The following is a 20,504-nucleotide window of genomic DNA, read 5'->3' on the forward strand; positions in this document are numbered from 1 at the left end:
TACTTCTTTATCTGGCACTGACAGTTTAAAGTGACAGTAAAGCTATACTGTAAGGTAAACCTTGATGACATCATGCCAAAGTAATTGCTTAACATATCCCTCTTCAAGCACATTTCTAAGCAAGTGCTTATGAGTTTCTTATGAATGCTTAGATAATAGTGAGTACACACATGACACAGTGGTTTCGTGGTAAACATACCACTGAAATCTTGTGTCCCTGATGAACCCAGACTTTTGACTGTCTTCTGCAGAAGTTGTTACTAAAATCTTCCAACATTAGAGCCTCTTCTCCTCTCATATATCAAAGCAAGTAAGAATTTTCTTGCATGAAGACTGCCTAAATTTTTAAGGCCTTATTTATCTAGCAATTTTTGCCCTTTTTAAAAAAATATCATATGTATTTCAAAACCTAAGCTATTTCCAAAATATTCCATGGACTGGATTGCAAGATTTTGGAACTTAGAAAATAAATCATCATAAGAATATAACAAATACATTGAATAGTTTATATCACGCTTTCAGCTTCAATGCTGAATATTTTTCCCTTAGAACATTTATCCTTTAAGTACATTCAAACATTGGAAAAATGTGGATGCCCCAGAACCAGACAAAATCTTAACCTGTTTACTTGGCAGTGGGGTGGTGGCTGGAAAGAGACAAGAGAAAGCAGAACTACAGTCATGACTTCCAAAACATGCATAAAACCATGAGTGGTGGTAAGGTAGCATTGACACCGCAATTTTTTTGTTGCTTCCTCAGCAAACCCACCCCCTCTATCACACACAGTACTTCCTTCCCACTGCAAGTTCCCATGTACTGCAGCAGAAACTACCTTAACCCAGCCACTTCAAAACTTTTGTTGTTCCAGCTGAAGAGCAACCAAAGGTGATTCATAGTCCAATTCCATTATTATCAAGCCTCTTCCATTTATATTTGTTATATACCTACAGCAAATTCATTATCCTAGAGCAAACTCCAAGTCCAAACTATAACATCCTTAATTTGCATATGAGCTAAACTAAAAGCATTTTTATAAAGTCCTAGTGAGTTCAGAAAGTGGTAACTCAAACTGGAAAAAAGTTTAGAGAGCAAATGGCTGTAGCCACTCTCCAATTTGCAGATTTACTACAGGTATCTGGTTTCTAAAGAAGGCAGCACTTAGAAAACTTAACCAAATAGGTTCACTGTTTATTTCCAACATTACTCTAGCCAACACTGATATACAGGGGAAAAAAAAAGTCTGACAATGAAAGAGAAATGTAAATCTGCATATATTCCCAATAGATTTTATTGCTACATACTTTTAAAGACTCAAAGGCTACTTTGTAAATTTTCAGGCTGGCCATCTGGCTCCCATTTGCACTGACTGCCAAAGACATAATAAGGAAAAGATGGGGGAGGAAGAAATGCATTAGAAACCCAGAAAATTGCAGCTTGTAGTTCAGATGAAAACTCTACACCTGGACAGTGCTAAATTATCTATAGAACTGACACAGAACTTTACTCAAAGCAAGTACTTATTGCAAAACCAATTTTTCAATAAATTGTCAAGGCATTCAATGAAGCATTTAGTCATGATTTGTCTGAAAAACTCAACACACACAAAATACTAAAAAAGTATTTTTTGTTTCCAGCACTCTTCAGAGTGAAAAGTTTCCATTTCATACTTAGGTGAAACTTCTCTAAACATATACAACATTTTATTATTAGTAAAATGTGACTAATACAGTACACGTATGTTTTGGCTCTACCTCTCAAAAAGCAGCTGCTTTGTCTCTTAGCTAAACCATTAAACAAAATGGATAACACATGCTTTGTTATAGACCTCTGGTTTGAACAATTAGAAACTGATTTACAGAAAAAGCCTTAGCAGTTTTAAAAAGTATATCGTCACAAAGCTTAAGGCTCCCATTTTAATAAGTAATAGCAAAAGTAGGATGAGCTAGACAGGCTTAACATTTACAAATCTACTCAAAGTACAACCCCCCTGCTCCAGGATATTACCTCTTACCCTAGGGAAATAATGATGGCAAAGCATACTCTACCCCATGGAAAGCACTTTTCAGACTGTCAGATTTTGAAAGAGTATTCATTTCAACAATCTGGATGTAATTCATAAATATACTCTTTCATCAATCCGCTTCAGGTTAATCTATAGATAAGCTTATCTGGATTTATGACAATCACAGAAGAACTCTGACTCTGCTAAAACAGTAAGTGAACTTCTTTCCTAAAATTATATTAACCTAAAGTTTAAATAAAACAATTCCAGTGAACAGAAAAAACATGTTGTGAAAAGATTTTTAAAAGTATTGCATGTGTATTTAAAATGTCTTAAATATCATGTTTGCAACCTCCTCCCCCTGCCCTAAAAGTATGCAACCTGTAAAATATTCAGGGGTGTTATCTTCTCTTTTTGCTTTTAAAAGCAGAATGAGATACTATTGTTGTTATAAAGCATTTAGGTTTGAAAAAAAAAAAATCATTATTTTGACAACTGAGAAAAATGCATTTGAAGCTCTCTCATTTTAATTAGTTCAGCTACACAAATACCAAATGTTTCATAAAATGCATTACAAAATCCTCTTGCTATTAACAAAAAGAACACAGTGGGAAACATGCAAATGCAATTAAGACAGTGTTTTCCTTATTAGTTGGAAAATACTCTTTGTTATTTCCCACTTTCTTTCCATGCTAAGAACAGCTTTTATAATGCCAGAGTCTAATCGAAGTGATATCAAGAGTTAAAAATTGTTCCATGTTCCTTATGCGTTAGAAACCCCTGCCAACTAGTCCTCTAGGCTTTAAATATTGTTTTGACGGATTGCATTTTCATTTCCAGTCACAAAGAAAGTATTCTTCATAGCCAACGCATAAGCAGATCTTCACCAGCTCAGTGAAAGCCAGATATGTTGTCCCGTGCAAGAATGAAGACTTTGCAGACTACCTTCTTTTTGTTTGTATTTGTACCTTTGGTAAATGCAGCACCATCAATACAGCAAGAACCACTCCCGTTTTATGAGTATGATTCAGATGTTACCATGGGAAGCCTGAGACAACACGATTATGAAATTCAATCCAAGGATATAAGAAAGGTATTTCATTTATATTATGAATTTAATGTTTTTAACTGCTAAGCATTATATGAATAAGGTGTTACATGCATATGTGCAAGTTTTATGGAAAAGTCTTACAATAATAGCAAAACACAATGGTTTCAGACATCGGGAAAGTCACTCAAATTAAAACCACAAAAATACTACCCTTGCTACAGTTTGAGAAACCCACAGAAGACAGGGTTTCACAAGTAAGACCAAAGCATCATTTTTAACTCTGCTGTAGTTACTGTCTACTGCTGTATGAGTTAAGAATGGGATATACTAGTATACTAGCTCTACAACTTCAGTAACATTGTATTAAGACAGTAAGCTTGTTTAAAAACAAGGAGGGCAATTTTATTTAGAATTTCTTTTTTAATCTCAAAGTAATACTTGAAACAGTACTTTTTATTGGACATAACCTGGCAGCATAAACTAGTTTCCCTGTTGACTTTGGTACCAAACTATCAAGTTCTTTGCCTTGTTTTTTTCAGAGGTGGGTTGTTTCAGGTTTTTTTTTTTTTGCAACTCAACAGTTCAGCAGTCCTGAACTACTGTGGAACATCCAGTCTTTCAGCAGTCACCTATATTGTTAACACTTCGAGGTTCTTAAAGGTACTGATAAAGGTTATACCTTGTGGCACTCACAAGCACCCCCAAATGGTCCACTCTGAACTTTTTTTGCTGTGTGCTCCACATACATACCCATTAATTTAAACACTTCAGCAGAAAACACAAAACCAGAGGAGTTAGATCACGCACAGCCTCAGCTGGCAGGGACAGTTAAATACGTCATAGCTCTGTTCAGGCTGCCTCTGACAGGACCTAAATGATACACATCCAGAGAACAAGATACAACATTGATCAGGAATTAAAACTAACAATGATTACCCCAAGACTAGTGACAAGGAAAATGCCACATATGTAAACAAAGTGGTAAAAACCAAGTAATAAATTCAAGGAAGTTTTCATTAATATTAACTGTATTTCTTACAATAACTCAGTCTGATAAATAAGAAAAAGGATAAGCAGCAAAAGATAATTAGTGTAAGTTAAAAACTTCAGCACATGTATAGAAAAATCTCTTCTGTATATTTGTTAAATATTTTTCCCAATTCTTAAATTATTGCTTGCCACTGCTAGACTAAAAAAAGCAGCTACATATTTACATTAAAAAGTGCCTAAGGTATTTTTCAATGATGATAGCTGCCATAGTGATGAAGTAACATGTTTTCATAAACCCCTAAGAGACCACTTAAATGACCCATAATTAGCAGGGGGCTATCCACTCTCAACTGAGTAAATTTTTAAGAAATATTAAACCTGTTAATGCTAACTAGATAGGCACAACATCAGATGACCCTCATTACTAAAACCATTCTAATAAGAATATGCTACTGTGTCAGTAAAAAGAACAATAATGCGTGTAACTACAAGGAAATGGTGCCAACAGATGTGCCACAGACTAATAAAAGTCTGTACTGGCAGTACTATAAACTAGAGGTCTCCTGAAGGCCAACAGTCCTGATTAGGGTAATTCTAGGAATGCAGTGGATTGTTTCCATCAGGTCAGGTCTCCAATGATGTGTTTCATTGCAAAATAATAAATTAGTTCCTTATGCGCAATAAGGACATCTATACAAGATACAGTATTCCCAGTTTAAATCGCGGAATGCACAATCAAATCTCCATTTATTGCACAAAATCTAGCTCCTAAAATATTTCAAGTGTTAACTGTAAGTGAAATACACGCCAAAAATTTCCTCAAACATGCCCTGCCAGAAATCTATCCTGCAGGGTGAATTTAACTCAATGCTGTAAGTTTGAAAACACAGAAAAAAGATTGTTTTCTGATGAAAACATCAGAAGAAATCTGTTAGCAATCAACAAAACGCAACCTTTTGACTACTATTAAGAAAAAGGTCAGCCACCCAAAATGTTTTACAGTGATTATTATTTGAAACCACAGTCACCCCCATCATGAATAAAATATTAGATGTTTAAAACAAAATCTTAATTTCCACAACAGAACCATACAATTAGACACCATCTTAATATCTGGACTAATTTATTCCACTGAATATAGATTATCAGCTTTATAGTCTTTGTGTGTCATAAAGAAGAAACTTTGCAGAAGCTTTAAGATTGTTAAAGTATTTAAATGTAAAATGTTATTGTGATTTTGTATGGGTAATTCATGTCTGTTGAATAAAGTGCAAGGGGCAGGCGGAATTTAAGCATGTAAGCAGGTCAATATTCCATCAGTGCCTTCCCTACATATGCAAGTAATAAACTTGCTGTGACTATAATCCAAACAATCTTCTGCACTGGTATTTCATGGCCCAGAATTTTTGCAGCTGACTAGGAAATACTTATGATAAATTAGTTATTTATACTTGTCCTGGGTTCAGCTGTAACAGTTATTTTTCTCCTTAGTATCTGATGCAGTGCTATGCTTTTGACTTTACTCTGAGCACAACGCTGATAACACACCAAGTTTTTTGCTTGTTGCTAAGTAATGTTTACTCTAATCAAGGACTTTCTCAGTCTCTCACGCTCTGCCAGTGAGGAGTGGCACGGGAAGCCAGGAGGACACCTGACCCAAACTAGCCAAAGGGGTATTCCATACCACATCACGTCATGCCCAGTATATAAACTGTGGGGAGTTACCCAGATCACTGCTGAGGTCAGGCTGAGGTGGTCAGCAGGTGGCAAGCAATTGTATTGTGCATCAGTTGTGTTTATTGTTTTCTTTTCCTTTTCCCCTTTTAGTTTTATATTCTCTCCCCTTGTTATTTCTTTTATCATTAATAATTATTGGTGGTAGCACTAGTAGTTTTGTATGGTATCTTAGTTACTGGACTGTTCTTACCTCAACCTGTGGTATTTACATACTTTAGATTCTTCTCCCCATTCCTCCAGGAGCAGCAGGGAAAAAAAGAGAGGGGAGTGAGCGAGTGGCTACATGGTTCTGAATTACCGGCTGGGCTTAAACCACAACGATACTACTTTTTTTTTTGTTTCTTTTTTTTGGCAGGGGAGGGGGCAGTAAGGACAGGGACACGATCTCTGGTTTAACTTTTGGTTGACTGCAGAAATTAGTCATACGTTGTATGTTGCAAAGAACTCATATGCATACTCTTTCATAGATCACACCTCAAGTAGGATACTGTACTAGAAATCTACACCTGGTACAGATTATGTTAGGCCAGCAAACATGCTTTTCAAATGTCTCTTATGAGCCTAGCAAACTGTAACAATAGAAGTGCATTTGTTCCATTATAAGCCCATGTACACAGAAGCCTCAACTGGCACAGGAGCCACAGTCAAGGACCATATCTTCACATGCTTATCAACACAGCTATGCAATCGGAACATTTTTGCAGAAACCTCTAAGATTTGCTGCTTGATTGAGTTTAACTGCTCAGCTCACAGCCTCAGCTCCTCTACTCCCAACACTGCAAACACTCTTACCCTATACAGACATTTCACGCTGCAACTCCTAAGCTGTTGCCAGCATTCTAACTTGGGTATAAGTCTTACTAGAGCAAATCAAGAGATCCCAAACCAGAGGCAAAAAAAAAAAAAAAACAAGAAAAAAAAAAAAGCCATAGCCTGGATAAACATATGCAGGAAAGAGCCAAGGGATGGGTGATTCACAGGCTAAAAAGGGGTCAAAATGACAGAGGCTGGCCAAGAGACTTGTTTCTCAGGCTTCATGTCAAGTTTGAGGGTTTTATTCTGCAGAATATAAAAAATTCCCACAGTAAAGTATATGTAAGCAGCCAAACACTAAATAAAACTTAGTATCAAAAGTAACTTGACAGCATTACTTTCACATTGCTTTTGTAAATGTACTCTCTGTGCTACATAGAATCATAGAATGGTTTGGGCTGGAAAGGACCTTAAAATCATCTGGTTGCAACCCCCCTGCCATGGGCAGGGATGCCTCACACTAGACCATGTTGCCCAAGGTAACATAGAGAGGTGAAGAACTTAAGAAAATAAAAACTAATCAGGTCTCTAGTGAGCACTCACACAGTCTGTAAGAAGCTCTCTTCAGCAGGGGATCATACTCCTGCCAGGGACTGATCCTTACACGCATTGAAAGAAAAACATCTTCCACACCCCGTAATGTGCTTTTCTCCATGTGTTTTCAATAGCCACGCAGACCAAAAGCATATTGTCTTACTCTGTCCTACAAATGTTCCCCATCAGAAAAAACAATAAATGATGCTAGCTAAGAACAATTGCCACAGTCAACCTAAAAAGCCCCCTTAACTTTAATACATGCAAATCATAGTACTACACACTGTATGCATACTGTAATTCTAGAAATATGTAATTCTTCAGAATTCTGTGGTATTCACTGAAAACCTGAGTACCACCCCCTGCATCACAAAAGACCCTTTCTGATAGCTGCCCATGTCTTAAAACAGACTTAAGTGAAGTTACTGGAAATCAGTTGCTGAATTTCAGCCAATACCTGCAAGAAACATGTTTAGAAACTAAGAAAACTAAGTTGTCCTGCACTTTTGAAGATGTAATGACTACCTCAGAGAATTCTGAGCAACTTTAAATGCAAGGAAACTGTATTTTACTGAGATTATTTGGGTAAAACAACAACAACAACAACAAAAAAAAAAATCAACATATACACAAGTATCCTAACAAATTTTGCACATTGTGCAAAATCTATCTTCACAACTCTAGATATTTGTAAACACTCATTGCTTATATATTCCTTCCCCACAATGTGGTCTATATTATCTATTTTTATTTTATGTCTGCTGTTCTTTCCTAAAGAACTTTCATTTTCTGAAGAACACTAGCAGCACCATCTTCCCTTCTTGCCTTTGAAAGCAAACAGCTCATGTATAGAAGTGATAATATATCATATTAGTCATCCAGCATATATGAGTAATTTAAACATTTAATATCAAAGTGGTGTGTCACAGGAGGCTCATTTTTAAAAGACATGCTATTTCAGATCCTGTTTTTTTGTTTGCTGTTTGTTTTTGAAAATAACATTTGCTCTTACACAAAGGATGGAACAAATACTTCTCTTGACATTTTTCTAAGACTGCAAGGAGATGACAGCGAAACCAATGTACAACCAACAAAGGATACAAGTAAGTTAATTAATATGAATACTGTAACATTTAAATTTTCCCAAAGAGCATTTTAATATGAATACAATATATAAACGATGACAAGGGATACAGAATTAATCTTTTAATTTACGAATATCTTTCATATTTTCTGTGGAAGGTGGTCTTATTTCTGATGGAGCAGGCTGAAAAAAAGGTTAAAGGATACTCAAGTAAACTTTGAATACACAAAGCACAGGTTATAAGAATCTCTACAGACATCGTATTTGCTGTAGAGATTTATCCAAGTTCAATAAGCTAGGCAAGACAAACAAGAAAACCAAAACACACACGCCAGTAAATTCCACAGTTTAACCAAGTCATGATGAAATATGATGTGCTTACATTCCTTAAATAGATTTCTTAAAAGAACTGGTTATTCTCTCCACAGTTTACATCTGATATTCAGGCAGGTCAATGGCTAAAACACATTCTCACTAGCCTAGGTTTCCTACAGGCTCCAGGGTATATTATCCAGATTTCTCCTAATAAGCCACAATGACTTCTAAACATGAAAGGAACAAAGTTTTTGTCTACCAAATAGAGCACTGAGAGACACATTCTGGTATGTCTGTGATCTAAACTTCCAAAATCAACTGATGATTCAGCAAGACCACCAGAGTGTCAATCTCCACCAAAAGTGGAGTTTTAATCAAGGTTAGTTATTACAAAATAACTAGGTTATCAAATCAAGGTTAGTTATTACCAACAAACCCTCATCAAAAGTGGAACAAATCTGTAAGACCAAAGCTTCTAATCACAGAGAAGCAAAAAGGCTGTTGCCTTTGAAAGAGCAACATTGAAAATGATTGTGGAACAATGTCCTACAGTCAAGCATGCCAAACAAGATACTAAATCAAAAAGGCAAATGGGGCCGAGCTCTGAAGTCCAACAAACAGTAAGAGTCACAGAACTAAAGCTCAAAATCTCAATCTCTTCCCTGCAGTACCTCGGTAAGAAAAAAATATTATACATGCTGGGTTGGCTTCCCAGCACTGACTGGCTACTTCTGTAACTTTTCACCGGTGGAGGAAGATCCTATTTTGCTAGTAGTGATAATAAACTACCCAGTATTATGACACCACTTTCTGTATTACAGGGAGTACTGTACTTCCATTTGGAAGCTAACCAAAACTCTCTACAGGAGATCAGATAACAGTGGTGACAAAACAGGATTCAAACCCATAGTCATTATAAGTGTTTGAATATTGCTGCCATACACGATTGTAAAAGCAAAGCAGAAATTACTAATGCTCTACTAATGTCTATGAGGAACAGGACAAGTCATAATGGGCTTAAACAACATTTAAAAAGATAAAGAGTTTCACTAATTAAAATAACAGCTATAAAAAACATTTTTAAAAACTCAGTAAAAAACTCAAATAGATTGCCTACAGTAATTTTATAATCATCACTGTTGGAGTTCTATAAAAAGAATTAGACAAAACAGTAGCTAGGAGTACCACAGAGTACAGGTGACCCTGCCAGAAATGCCCCAGTGCAATTACAGGATCAAATGTGAGCACTGCCATGTTTCCCCTACACGGATTTCTCTTCTCATGTGAATGCTTCTACTAAAGCTGGAATTTAACATGGTCACGGAGTTGCAGTTGTCATACTAAGCCAATTAAAGAATGAAACTGAATTCAGATCAATTCATAGCATTTCAAGACATGCTCAGATAAGAACAGTGAATATACACAGGGAAATTATGCACAATAAAATAATACAAATCTCAAAAGTTCAGAATATTAACTCTTTTCAGAACTTGATGGGAATAGCGTTTTTTAAAAAACAGTGGGAAGGTTATATATTGAATATTAAAGCTTTAGTTAGTTGAATAACTTTTAACTGTCTACTCACAGTAATCTTGTTTCAGATTTACCTACTTGTCTGCTCTGTGTGTGTCTAAGTGGATCAGTGTACTGTGAGGAAATAGACATCGAAGCTGTACCCCCACTGCCAAAGGAAACAGCATATCTTTATGCACGATTTAACAAAATAAAAAGGATAGCAGCCTCAGATTTTGCTGACATTAGTAAGTAATGTTCCAGTTTTAATTTCTGTTTAAATTGTTGTCCCTTAACACTATGCCAAGTTACCGAAATAAGATGTACTTTATACCTTAATAGATTTCATTACATGTATTACTTATTTAATTCAACACTTGTATTAGAACAGGAAATGTGAAAGCCATGCAGAAATCCATGCTGGGCCATGTATACATCTTAATATTCCCACATAATCCCATGCAAAAGAAAGAGTAGATTGCTAAAAATAAAACTGAACTCTGCATCTCTGCCAGTCTTAAATGACCAGGTACTATTTTTCCTTCAAATGCTCCAGGCTTATTTCTTCCAGCTACCACACACTACAACATGACAAACTACAAATTACTGAAATAACATTGTTAATAAAGAAAAAAAAATATAAAAGGAAAACACTCTGGATCCTTGAATTTTTATTAAGAACATGAGTGAACCCAAATGTGGGTTTCATTCATATTTTAACTGTTTACATTTGTAGATCACAGTAAGGATAATGCAGCCAACAGTGTAACACTGATTGTATACAACCATACACATTTCACATGCCATATAATTACATAAATTCAATATTTAGATTTTTGTTTCTTTTGTGTAAAGCTACCTTGAGAAGAATTGATTTTAGTGGAAATAGGATAGAAGAAATAGAAGATGGAGCCTTTTCAAAGCTTCTGTTATTGGAAGAACTTTCTCTTGCTGAAAATCGACTTCTAAAACTTCCTGTTCTACCTCCCAAACTAACAACATTTAATGCAAACCAAAACAGAATCAAGAGCAGAGGAATCAAAGCAAATGCTTTCAAGGTAAGTAAGAGACAATAATTTAGGTAACCAAAGTAAACAAGATTAATAACCACACTATGCACTGTAGCACTAAATGAAATTCTGTGTTTTTGTAACATAAGAAACAAACTATGATGAAGCTTTCCAGTTTTCATTCTCTTTTTAAGGCACTCTGGAATAGTCCTTTGCGTATGCACTCTCTCATGTCCTTCATATTCAAAAATTTTCTATTAAATACTTTTCTTTCTGTCCTACATGCAAAGAAAAACTCAATTCAAAAATTGATGGCTCAAATACCATAGCCAATAAGCTGACAGTGAAATTTCCAAAACACAAGAAGGCCTGTTCTATGAATTTCTTGATACAATAGAATTCAACATTCACAGCAAAAGAGGTTTTATGTGAGATCACTTAACAGACTAAGTGATCTGAAAAAATAATGATGTCCAGTAAGAGGCACAACTTACTTAACTTCAAGTAAGTAACATTAGAATTATCTGTTTTTTCCTATTAGAAACTGACAAACTTGGCCTACCTCTACTTGGGACATAATGCACTGGAATCTGTTCCCCTTAACTTGCCAGAAAGTCTGCGTATTCTTCACCTTCAGGTATTTTTAAAGTATTTCTTTACCATGCTATTACAAAAAGCCTCATTAAGTTACATACTTCAAACCAAACCCGCTGCCTTTTAAAAAGGGTTCACTCTGCAGTTGTGCTACAGCTAACACTCTCCAAATAAAACACTTTGCCTCTCATCTGTATTGCCACAACTATACAAGAGTTCAGAATTTGTTTTGGCTAATTACCATGCAAGAATCTCTCAGTCATTTCTGTATATCAACGAAAGGAAATCATAAAAATAAGCAATGATCTTTTATCAATAACACATTTCAAACATCAATAACAACCTCAAATTGCTTATCAGCTCATTGATTGAAGAGATTTGATTCCTACCTGTCTAAAGTATTCACAAATCAACTCCAATGACAATAAAATGGGAGGGCAAGAGAGATAAAGTTTCTTCAACATCTATGGGGGCTGTATAAAGATGTGTGTTTATGTTTTGTTTTGCAGTACAACAATATTACTACAATCACCGATGACACGTTCTGCAAATCTAATAACACACGTTACATCCGCACACTCATGGATGAGATAAGGATGGAAGGCAATCCAATCCTCTTGGCAAAGCATGTTAATGCTTTTTCCTGCTTGAGAACACTGCCTGTAGGAACATACTACTAGCCACTACTTACATGACTGTACATGCCAAAACTTAAAAGATCATTCTTTTTCCTCTGTTTACATGTTTATACCCTCTTCCTTACTAATGCCATTTTCCCAGGACCTTTTACTACGTTGAAACATGGTTCTTCTCTTAAAGAACTATTTCAAAACACTTTATTTTCTAGTTACAATGTCACCCATGCTTTCAGAATCTCTTCTATTAAAAACATATATATATGCACACACATACCTTCTCTACTTTTCATTTCACCATATACTCTTTATGTGTAGGTAAAATTCACACAATTAATTGGTTGGTCACATTCTTTACCACTACTCTGAGCAATTACTACATCTCATTTCATTTTCAGATGAATGCCAAACACTGAGCAAGCTACAGAAGAAATCACAACTTAATTCCAATGCTACTTTTTTTAAATCTGAAATGAAACTTTTCAGTAGACCTTCAAAAGTGTATTGGATGAAGTTGCATACTAAAGGAAGTTATGTTTAAAAACAGAACTTCTCAATGCTGAACTTCATTAAAAGTTCCTTAAAAACTTGGTTTGTGGAAAATTAAAGTTTCTAATTAGGCTTAGTGTACCAAGCAACATAGCAAGTGGAACTTTTCAAAGACGGGTTAAATGTCCTTTTGTTTTGCTTTCAAAACAACCTGCGTGTGCATATATATACATTATATTTTTTACACAAGGTATTTTTAATTGAAATATATAATTTTTGCTCAGCTGTCCTCACAAGTCATTTTTTGCAATGAGAGCTTCCCATTTTAATACAATAGTCAAAGCACAGCATAGTATGACTGCAAGTATCTTTCTAATTAACAGATGATGCAGACCAAGCTTTGTTCTCCTGCTTTTCCTTGACAAGAAAATGTGACAATATAATTAACAGCAAAGCTGAATTAATGTTCAATATTACCTGTAAATAAGTAAAATCTTAGCTAGACACCAGTGCAAAGAAACAGAACTACCCTTGTATAGCTATATATTTGCTCTTTAGGAAAAAAAATAAATCAGATCTTTAAATTTAAAAGTTCTTTCTATTTTTAATCTAAAAATAATGTTAACTTCAAGCATTGTTCCACTCTAAACCATACAGTGTATTAAAAATGCAAACCAGTGTATGCAGGCCTCAACAGTCAGTTCACCTGAAACAGGACATACACGATAAAGGATACAATGTTTCTAATTACACAATTACACATTTGACATTCATTTTCAGCTTCTCCCCTCAAATACCTACCACATGTGTAAACTCTTCAGATAAACAAAAGCAACAATTACTATTACCACATGAACTTCATACTAATTTTGAAGCTAGTATAGATTCCTAATCTGTAGAAATAGTTAAGCATCAAATGCATGATGATATACCGCTAATACAGAATAATAATTTCACAAGATATTTTTTTATTAGTTATGTTTATCTTGCTTAGCTAACCCTTGATTTGTTAGTGCTTGTGCTATGGGAAATTAAGTGCATACTTAATACTGAACAAACCGATACTCTGCCACTAAGAGTGTTGAGACCTAAGTAGCTTTCAGTCACTTTTTAAGAAAGTATGTCAAGCCTCAACTGTGGGCTCATCTTTCTGGTAAGAGAATGCAATTATGAAGTGCAGGACAAAACTATTTTTGCCCTGAGCCCATTACCCAAGATAGACAAAGCAATGCAATATTTTCCATTTTAAGTTATTTGATACAACAAGAAATTCCATTTTCTTAATATAACTGAGACAACCAAGTGTGACAGTGAAAATAATACTTTGTTTTCAATTTTTACATCAGAAAAACTTAAAGTTTCCAGGTTTCCGCAAAGGTAAAAAATATAACCCTAAAGCATGTAAAAATACATTCCAACTTCAAGCATAATTTATACTAGAAAAAAGCAAGCCACCAATTCTTCCATCACTCTTTTGATAAATGCCTAAGACAGATAAAACACAGCCGGAAGTTTAATACATAAACAATGGCCCTTGACCTTCTCCTCATCACAGATCTTATCTACTAAGTAAAGCTCTTTCCAGCATTATCAGGATCAGTAAATATCATCAAAACTTTTCCTATGAGAACAATTCTGTGTATACACAAATATAGACACATTTATGCAACATATACACACATGTAAACATTCTAAGACCTAACCACTACCACCACATTATTAATTTTGCCTTAAAACGTTGTAGGTACTTTTTTTAAATTACCAAGTATCAACAGTAACACTAATGAAAGCTCTTAATATTTTGTGAGCAAACCAAAGCAGACAACTGCTATGCCTCTTGCAGGCAATAACTTATCTCCTATGTTTTAATTTACTTTTCCTACTCATAGCAAGTTAACTCAAACCATTAAGTGAGAAGGGCTTCAGTATGCAGGAGTTTTTACTTTCTGTTTGTGTGACCAGTACTAATATCAAGCTGAATGTACACCATTCTGTTTTTTTTTCATCTCTCATTTCTGTTCAGTATTTCCAATAAAACTTGATTTTTTTTCATGTTTATCGATATCAGCTTCAACAATCTGCTTTTCCAGCAATGCCAACATGCCCAGTTGTTCACCCTCATAGCAGACTTAAAGCATGTTCAGATCAGAAAATTATTTGCAGACATAAATCCATTTTGCAGACACAGTATTTACTGTGGCAATATCATAATACCTGCCATACAAGTAATGCCATACAGAAAACTTGTGGGACGCACCACTCATCCCTTCAAAAAATCTATTTAAGGCACTACCTTGTGGAATTTCTCAGTAGAATAAAGGAGCAGTAGCAGAGATTAGTAACTGTATGCTCGGTCCTTGTGTGTGCGTGAAGCATTCAAGTTGTAGACTAACCTATTTCAGTAAAAAACCCACAACTGCTGAAGCACAATGTCAGGGAGCATATAACGCAGAGCACAAAATGCTTACAACTGAACATTACTCTACTCACACGAACCTAAATCTACCCGTTTTCTAGGAAACCCTGCCCACAGTCAAATCAATGAGTATTTAAAACTGTTTTTTGCTTAATCCAAGTTATGCATCTTACCATCACTCTTGATAACTGGGAAGAATCTCACTACAAATCTGCTATTTGTGACAGTCAACTTTTTAGAAATACAGTGGTGCCCAACTTTGCTTTAAACTTACAACTGTCATTCATCTCATTCATTATTATTTGAAGTACTCGATCCCTTCTACATTATTCCTTTCTTCTCAAGTACCAAACTGGTTTTACAGTACACTGTAACTAATAGATTCCACTAGAGTACTATTAGAAGCACTGTCTATTTCTACTTAACAGTATAGATAATTTTCTTTTAAATAACAAATGGATAGAAAAATATAAACCACAAATCCCATCCCAAATAGTCTCTCTAATACTGCGCACGGTTACCTGCCTCTACACTTGAAGTCTAGGAAGCGTGTAGGAAAAAGAAATAAATACCAAGATTACAGACTCAATATTTAATATTGTTCAAGTATGAATATTACTAGGGTAAGACTCTTCAGTTGTTTTTATATATATGTTAAAGGTGTATTTCTAGTTACTTTCACACAAATGACTACAGAATATTAAGTTACAAATACACATTCTCCTTAGCAATCTGGTATTTGAATTGTCAGATCTAATCTCTAAACCCTTTATTTCTAAATGAAATCATTACTAATGCTAGCAGAAATAAGGCCTAAAGATTCCTCATAAGCACAAAGTCAACCATACTTGATAAATATTCTCCCAAATTGGTTTGCCTTTCTCAACAGCATCTTTGTCCACAGAAAGAAAAATATGTTTAGACAGAATATTTGCAATACTGACAAACTTGCAATATGTCTTTATGAATTTATCTTCACACATCTTCTAGCAATGAATATACCCCTTCATTGTTTACACTCCATGTCTGAACAAATACTTCAGAAACTGCTTAAGATACATACAATTTTAAAAATAATCTCCAGACCTATTTCCCTTTTTTTTATTTTTGTACTAAATTTTAAAAAGAAACCAGTTCACTGAATCTTTGTCCCAGAAACCACAGTGACTGCTGTTATTAGGCTGATCCAAGCATCAGAAAGCATCAAGTGAAGTTGGGAAAAAAAACCAAACAAGAAACCAACAACACAAAGCCATAAAAGCCCTTGGTGTTCTACCTTCTCTATGGAGGGATTAAATAGAAGTCCTTTTACAAGGACCAGCAGGATTAGACAACATCAGTTTGTTACTCAGCTGAGGACAGGATTCTTTTTTTACTTAAAAAAAGTATCAGAATTCAGTACTTTTTTCTTTAATCTGATTGATTTGATGCTAGAAATCAATGTAGCACAGAATTCAGAAAGCCCTCAAAGATTCAAAAAGTAGGAAACAAAGCAGTTCCCACTTCTTACTACAGCTGAAAAGAGGGTGCTGAGTTTAATGACAGTAAATGCTGGAGCTAAATAAAGCTGAATTAAAAAAACCCACACATAATTAAGCACTAAACAGCCTCCTCTAACATTACGCATCATATTAAGATGCTCTGTGTCTGCCAGACTACAGTATTTTTACTCTAAAGATTAATTATCTTAAAATAGGTACAAAGACAAAACAAACGAGCCAAATTATGGCAATTTAAATGGCAATTTAAAACAAAGTTCATTTACTATGTTCCAGTTAAGAGTGAGGAACAGTTTATTTCACATTCAAGTAAAACACTTTGCCCAAACGCAACCTGCCACATTTTCAAGAGACAGATCCAGTCCTTCAGAATACGTCAATGCCAAAGACTACAAATGTTATTGTCTTTTAATTTCCTCTTTTGCCTTTATTTTGGTCAAAATAAAATGTAATACCAATGAAAACCTATCTTACTTCCCAACAGAAAGGCACAGATACTCTTATTTTCCCCCATATATGAGGAATATGACAGCAGAATGGTAAAAAACAAGACACTAAGCAAGCGCTAATACTCTTCACTTCACAACATACAAAATTAAGATTTCCATAGTCTACTAAAGTGCACTAATTTCACCTCCATTGCTCTGTTTCAATGAGCTACTTAAAGAACTAAATACAGTACACCAATACACAAAAGCTTGATAGACACTACCTTGAAATGCAGGAAGGTGCATCTGCGATGTTCATACCACTCAGCATAAGATGAAAGACTTCTGAAAAACGTTAAAAGACTTCCACATTTTTCACTGCTACAAAAGAAAAATACACTGTTTAACCCAAGCACTATTACTCCGACGTACCATTCTATAGCTTAAAATTTGCACTTCTTCCAGAAATTATGATCAGTATTGTTCAAATTTGAAGCCAGAGATAGACTCCTCTGTCCCCCCGCCCCCAAAAAATTATCACAACAGGGAAGAACACTGTAGTGTAGACACTGAAAATATTGAAGAATTCATTTAGAAACCAATATTTTCAACTCCTCAGAAAGGTAAGCAGTAATCAAGTTAATCTTCAATGCAAAACGTGATAAACTGACAAAATAGCCGCCTTTAAAATCTTAATTTAACTTTATGCTTGTTCATGTCATACTTTTAATTTACCAAATAACTTTCAAGATGTTGCATAATAAAACTTGAACCTACAACTGGGAAGATTTACCAAACTGCATCAACAAGCTTTGATTATTCCTGAGATCTTTGTCCTATTCAACTAAATCTTTACATGACATGTTATATGCCTCCTCCCACATGGCATTCAGCTTCTCAAAATGAACCTTGAAACCAGTAAGCAAGAAGGTCTGTTCATCAGATCATGTGCGACAGCAACTATTAGGACCATATTTACAGATTTTGAGCTCTAATCAAAAGAGGAAAGAGACGGTAATAGCTGGGAGGAGGCTGCTTTGTGGCAAGGGGGAGAAGAAGAGTTTGTCTTGGAGGGGTTTCTTCTTAAGAAAAACACACACAAAAATTTAGTCTTCAAATTTCTAGTAATATAAGAATCAGGACAGAGAAAGGAAAGGTGACAACTTAAGATAACATAAACTGCCAAACAGCCAATGATCCACTCGATGTGGCCAGGGGAGTGAGGAAAACTGCTTGAAAAGGGTGTACAGTTTATACAAAAGAAACACAGCAAGAATGGAAAGAACAAAAATACCACAGAAGCTAAGTGTCAATACATGAAGCAAGGTGATTCTTTCATCATAAGGGTGATGAGCTTCATGGCATTGTTGATATAAAGCCACAATCAAAGGAAACAGACTATTAGCCATTGTCAAAACATACCTGGCAAGCACCACTTTGAAAATACAAAGATTCATTTCAGTTACTAATACTGGATTTCACAAGCTTACAAAACCTGACTGAAGAATATTTCTGAAATATTCAAGCGTATTTCAGAAAGTTACAGAGGATCTAAATTCTACATTTGACTTATAACATCCTTTCTGTTGAACATTAGCTATTCTTTTTGGATCTTCAGAACAGCTGAGAGGGGAAGCTTGAGGCCATTAACACAATGGTTGCAACAGTGTATTACCAAGTCACTTCAGCCATTCAAGGCAGAATTGTGCCTTGGATCCAGCTGTATTTAATATACAAGAATGGCAATGTTTAACATGTTACACAAACATAAATAAGAAAAAAATACATCAAGTTCATTCAGATATTGAAAATATAAAGGAAAAGCCAAACAAGTTTCATCCCAGCCTGGAAAGAACAGCATCATTAGAGGAAGTTACCACAGTAGTCACAGCTGCCAACAAAATCAGGCCAAGATGAAAAAACTACTGGCAGCACAGGCAAAAATTGAACCCATGGAAGGATGCAGACACATACTGACTTGCAATAGCCGAATAGCTTTATGTTCTGGAAAGCTTTTTTTTAACCATAACTCATAACCGTACATATAGAAATCTACACATACTATAATAAAAAAATCAAGACTTAGTAATGACTGCTCGCATCTCACTGTCTAATGAATGTGGTTCTATACATACTGCAATATACTTTTAAAATCTACATACCTAGAAGAGGATAACAATTGTTACAAAACTACATATTTAAAATCCTTTCTTTTAAAACTTGGCATGAGTATCCATTTTTATGCAATTTAAAAGACTATCACAAACCTTATGACCTTGTTTTAGCATTATACCTTTAGTTTGATTTTTTCTTTCCCTTTAGATTCATCTTTAGGCAATATAGCAGATGAAAATTTTCAGTTAGATCATCAAGCAGAAAGACACAATTTAGGCTAAGAAGTTCAAAAAAACAGTTCCAGATGTAAAAGTTAGACTTCCAATTATATCTGAGCATATACTTCTCTCACGTACAGATATAGTGTTGGCTAAATCCAAGATAGAACACTGGATTCACTGTTCAGGAAAAAGGAAAACCTGTGCTGGCATGAACAGACATATGCATTAGACATGCTTTTCTGTATCTGCAAGGGAAAGACTGCCTAAGAGCATCACTTCAGTTAAATGGCTCACAGCACTTAAAGTACCCATAAACAACAATACCTAATTAGACTAAGTTAGCTTAATTCCTAATGCTGAAGCCAACTACAACAAACACTAAAATGCTAAGAGAACTTGGCATAAACAAGAAAGGTACTAATAGAGTGTATGTTAAAAATTTAAGCCTCTTCTTTGTTTTGGAAAGAATTTAGCATTACAAAATGTCACTGGATAAAGAAAAAAAAAATTCCACTGAGAGCCAAAAACACCCATCTCCAAAGCCAACATCCATATAACGAAGTCATCCAAAACCAGCGAAAAGCATACTCAGGCAGAGAGTAACCCTGTATCAGGTTAAAATCACATGACCTTCATCCAAACACTATTTCACTTTTACAAAATAATATCAAAACCACAAAGCTATGTAAGAAACTTAAATGCTGGAAAAGTGTTTAAGGCTCCTTGAATATGCTCCTTTAGCTATTTAAAGAGAGAAAATCTATTTTAACTCACTGCAGTATGCAAGACTTCTTGCACTAACATATAAAACCAAAGAATGACTCTTACAGCCATGGGAAGAAGTCACCTTTCCCCTCATTTCCAAGATACCCTGCCCATGCAGTATTTAATATATATTAAACGCAGACCGGTCCTAAATCTGAATTCTAAATTTTAACTAGTTAGTAAAAACTAGGATGTAAGAAATCATCTGAAAACTCCTATTTGACTAAGTAATCCATGCAGCAGTGAACTAACTCTACAATTAACAAGATATCAAGTGAAAAAGAAAAGAAGAAA

At 35.0% G+C, this 20,504-nt stretch overlaps 2 protein-coding genes across 4 annotated transcripts in view; one reads left to right on the forward strand and one right to left on the reverse strand.

Moving 5' to 3' along the window:
• Window positions 1–20,504, reverse strand: part of CENPP (centromere protein P) — a 140,038-nt gene that overhangs the window by 111,302 nt on the left and 8,232 nt on the right. For both annotated transcript variants that reach the window (XM_062630681.1, XM_062630682.1), the window contains exon 5: window positions 17,394–17,490. In XM_062630681.1, coding sequence (XP_062486665.1) covers window positions 17,394–17,490 — 97 coding nt within the window. The remainder of the gene's footprint in view (window positions 1–17,393; window positions 17,491–20,504) is intronic.
• On the forward strand, window positions 867–14,826 carry OGN (osteoglycin). Of its 2 annotated transcripts, XM_062630680.1 has the most exons (8): window positions 867–885; window positions 2,147–2,213; window positions 2,843–3,095; window positions 8,146–8,230; window positions 10,128–10,286; window positions 10,894–11,096; window positions 11,590–11,685; window positions 12,152–14,826. In XM_062630680.1, the coding sequence occupies exons 3-8, from the start codon at window positions 2,910–2,912 to the stop codon at window positions 12,320–12,322; spliced, it is 900 nt and encodes a 299-aa protein (XP_062486664.1). In that variant the 5' UTR covers window positions 867–885; window positions 2,147–2,213; window positions 2,843–2,909; the 3' UTR covers window positions 12,323–14,826. The 2 variants fall into 2 exon arrangements, with proteins under 2 accessions (XP_062486664.1, XP_062486663.1); XM_062630679.1 differs by lacking the exon at window positions 867–885 and having other exon boundaries at window positions 1,994–2,213.

The sequence above is a fragment of the Pezoporus occidentalis genome, unplaced genomic scaffold (genome assembly GCF_034315485.1).
Source record: "Pezoporus occidentalis ecotype Australia unplaced genomic scaffold, CSIRO_AGI_Poc_V1 ctg359, whole genome shotgun sequence".
In the NCBI taxonomy this organism is placed as follows: domain Eukaryota; kingdom Metazoa; phylum Chordata; class Aves; order Psittaciformes; family Psittacidae; genus Pezoporus; species Pezoporus occidentalis.

Excerpts from the sequence above, each read along its gene's own strand:
- OGN (XM_062630680.1), top strand. The coding sequence starts at position 2,910 with ATGTTGTCCCGTGCAAGAATGAAGACTTTGCAGACTACCTTCTTTTTG. Across the intron at positions 3,096-8,145 it reads AATCCAAGGATATAAGAAAG|GATGGAACAAATACTTCTCT; the intron begins GTATTTCATTTA and ends TCTTACACAAAG. Across the intron at positions 10,287-10,893 it reads CTCAGATTTTGCTGACATTA|CTACCTTGAGAAGAATTGAT; the intron begins GTAAGTAATGTT and ends TTTTGTGTAAAG.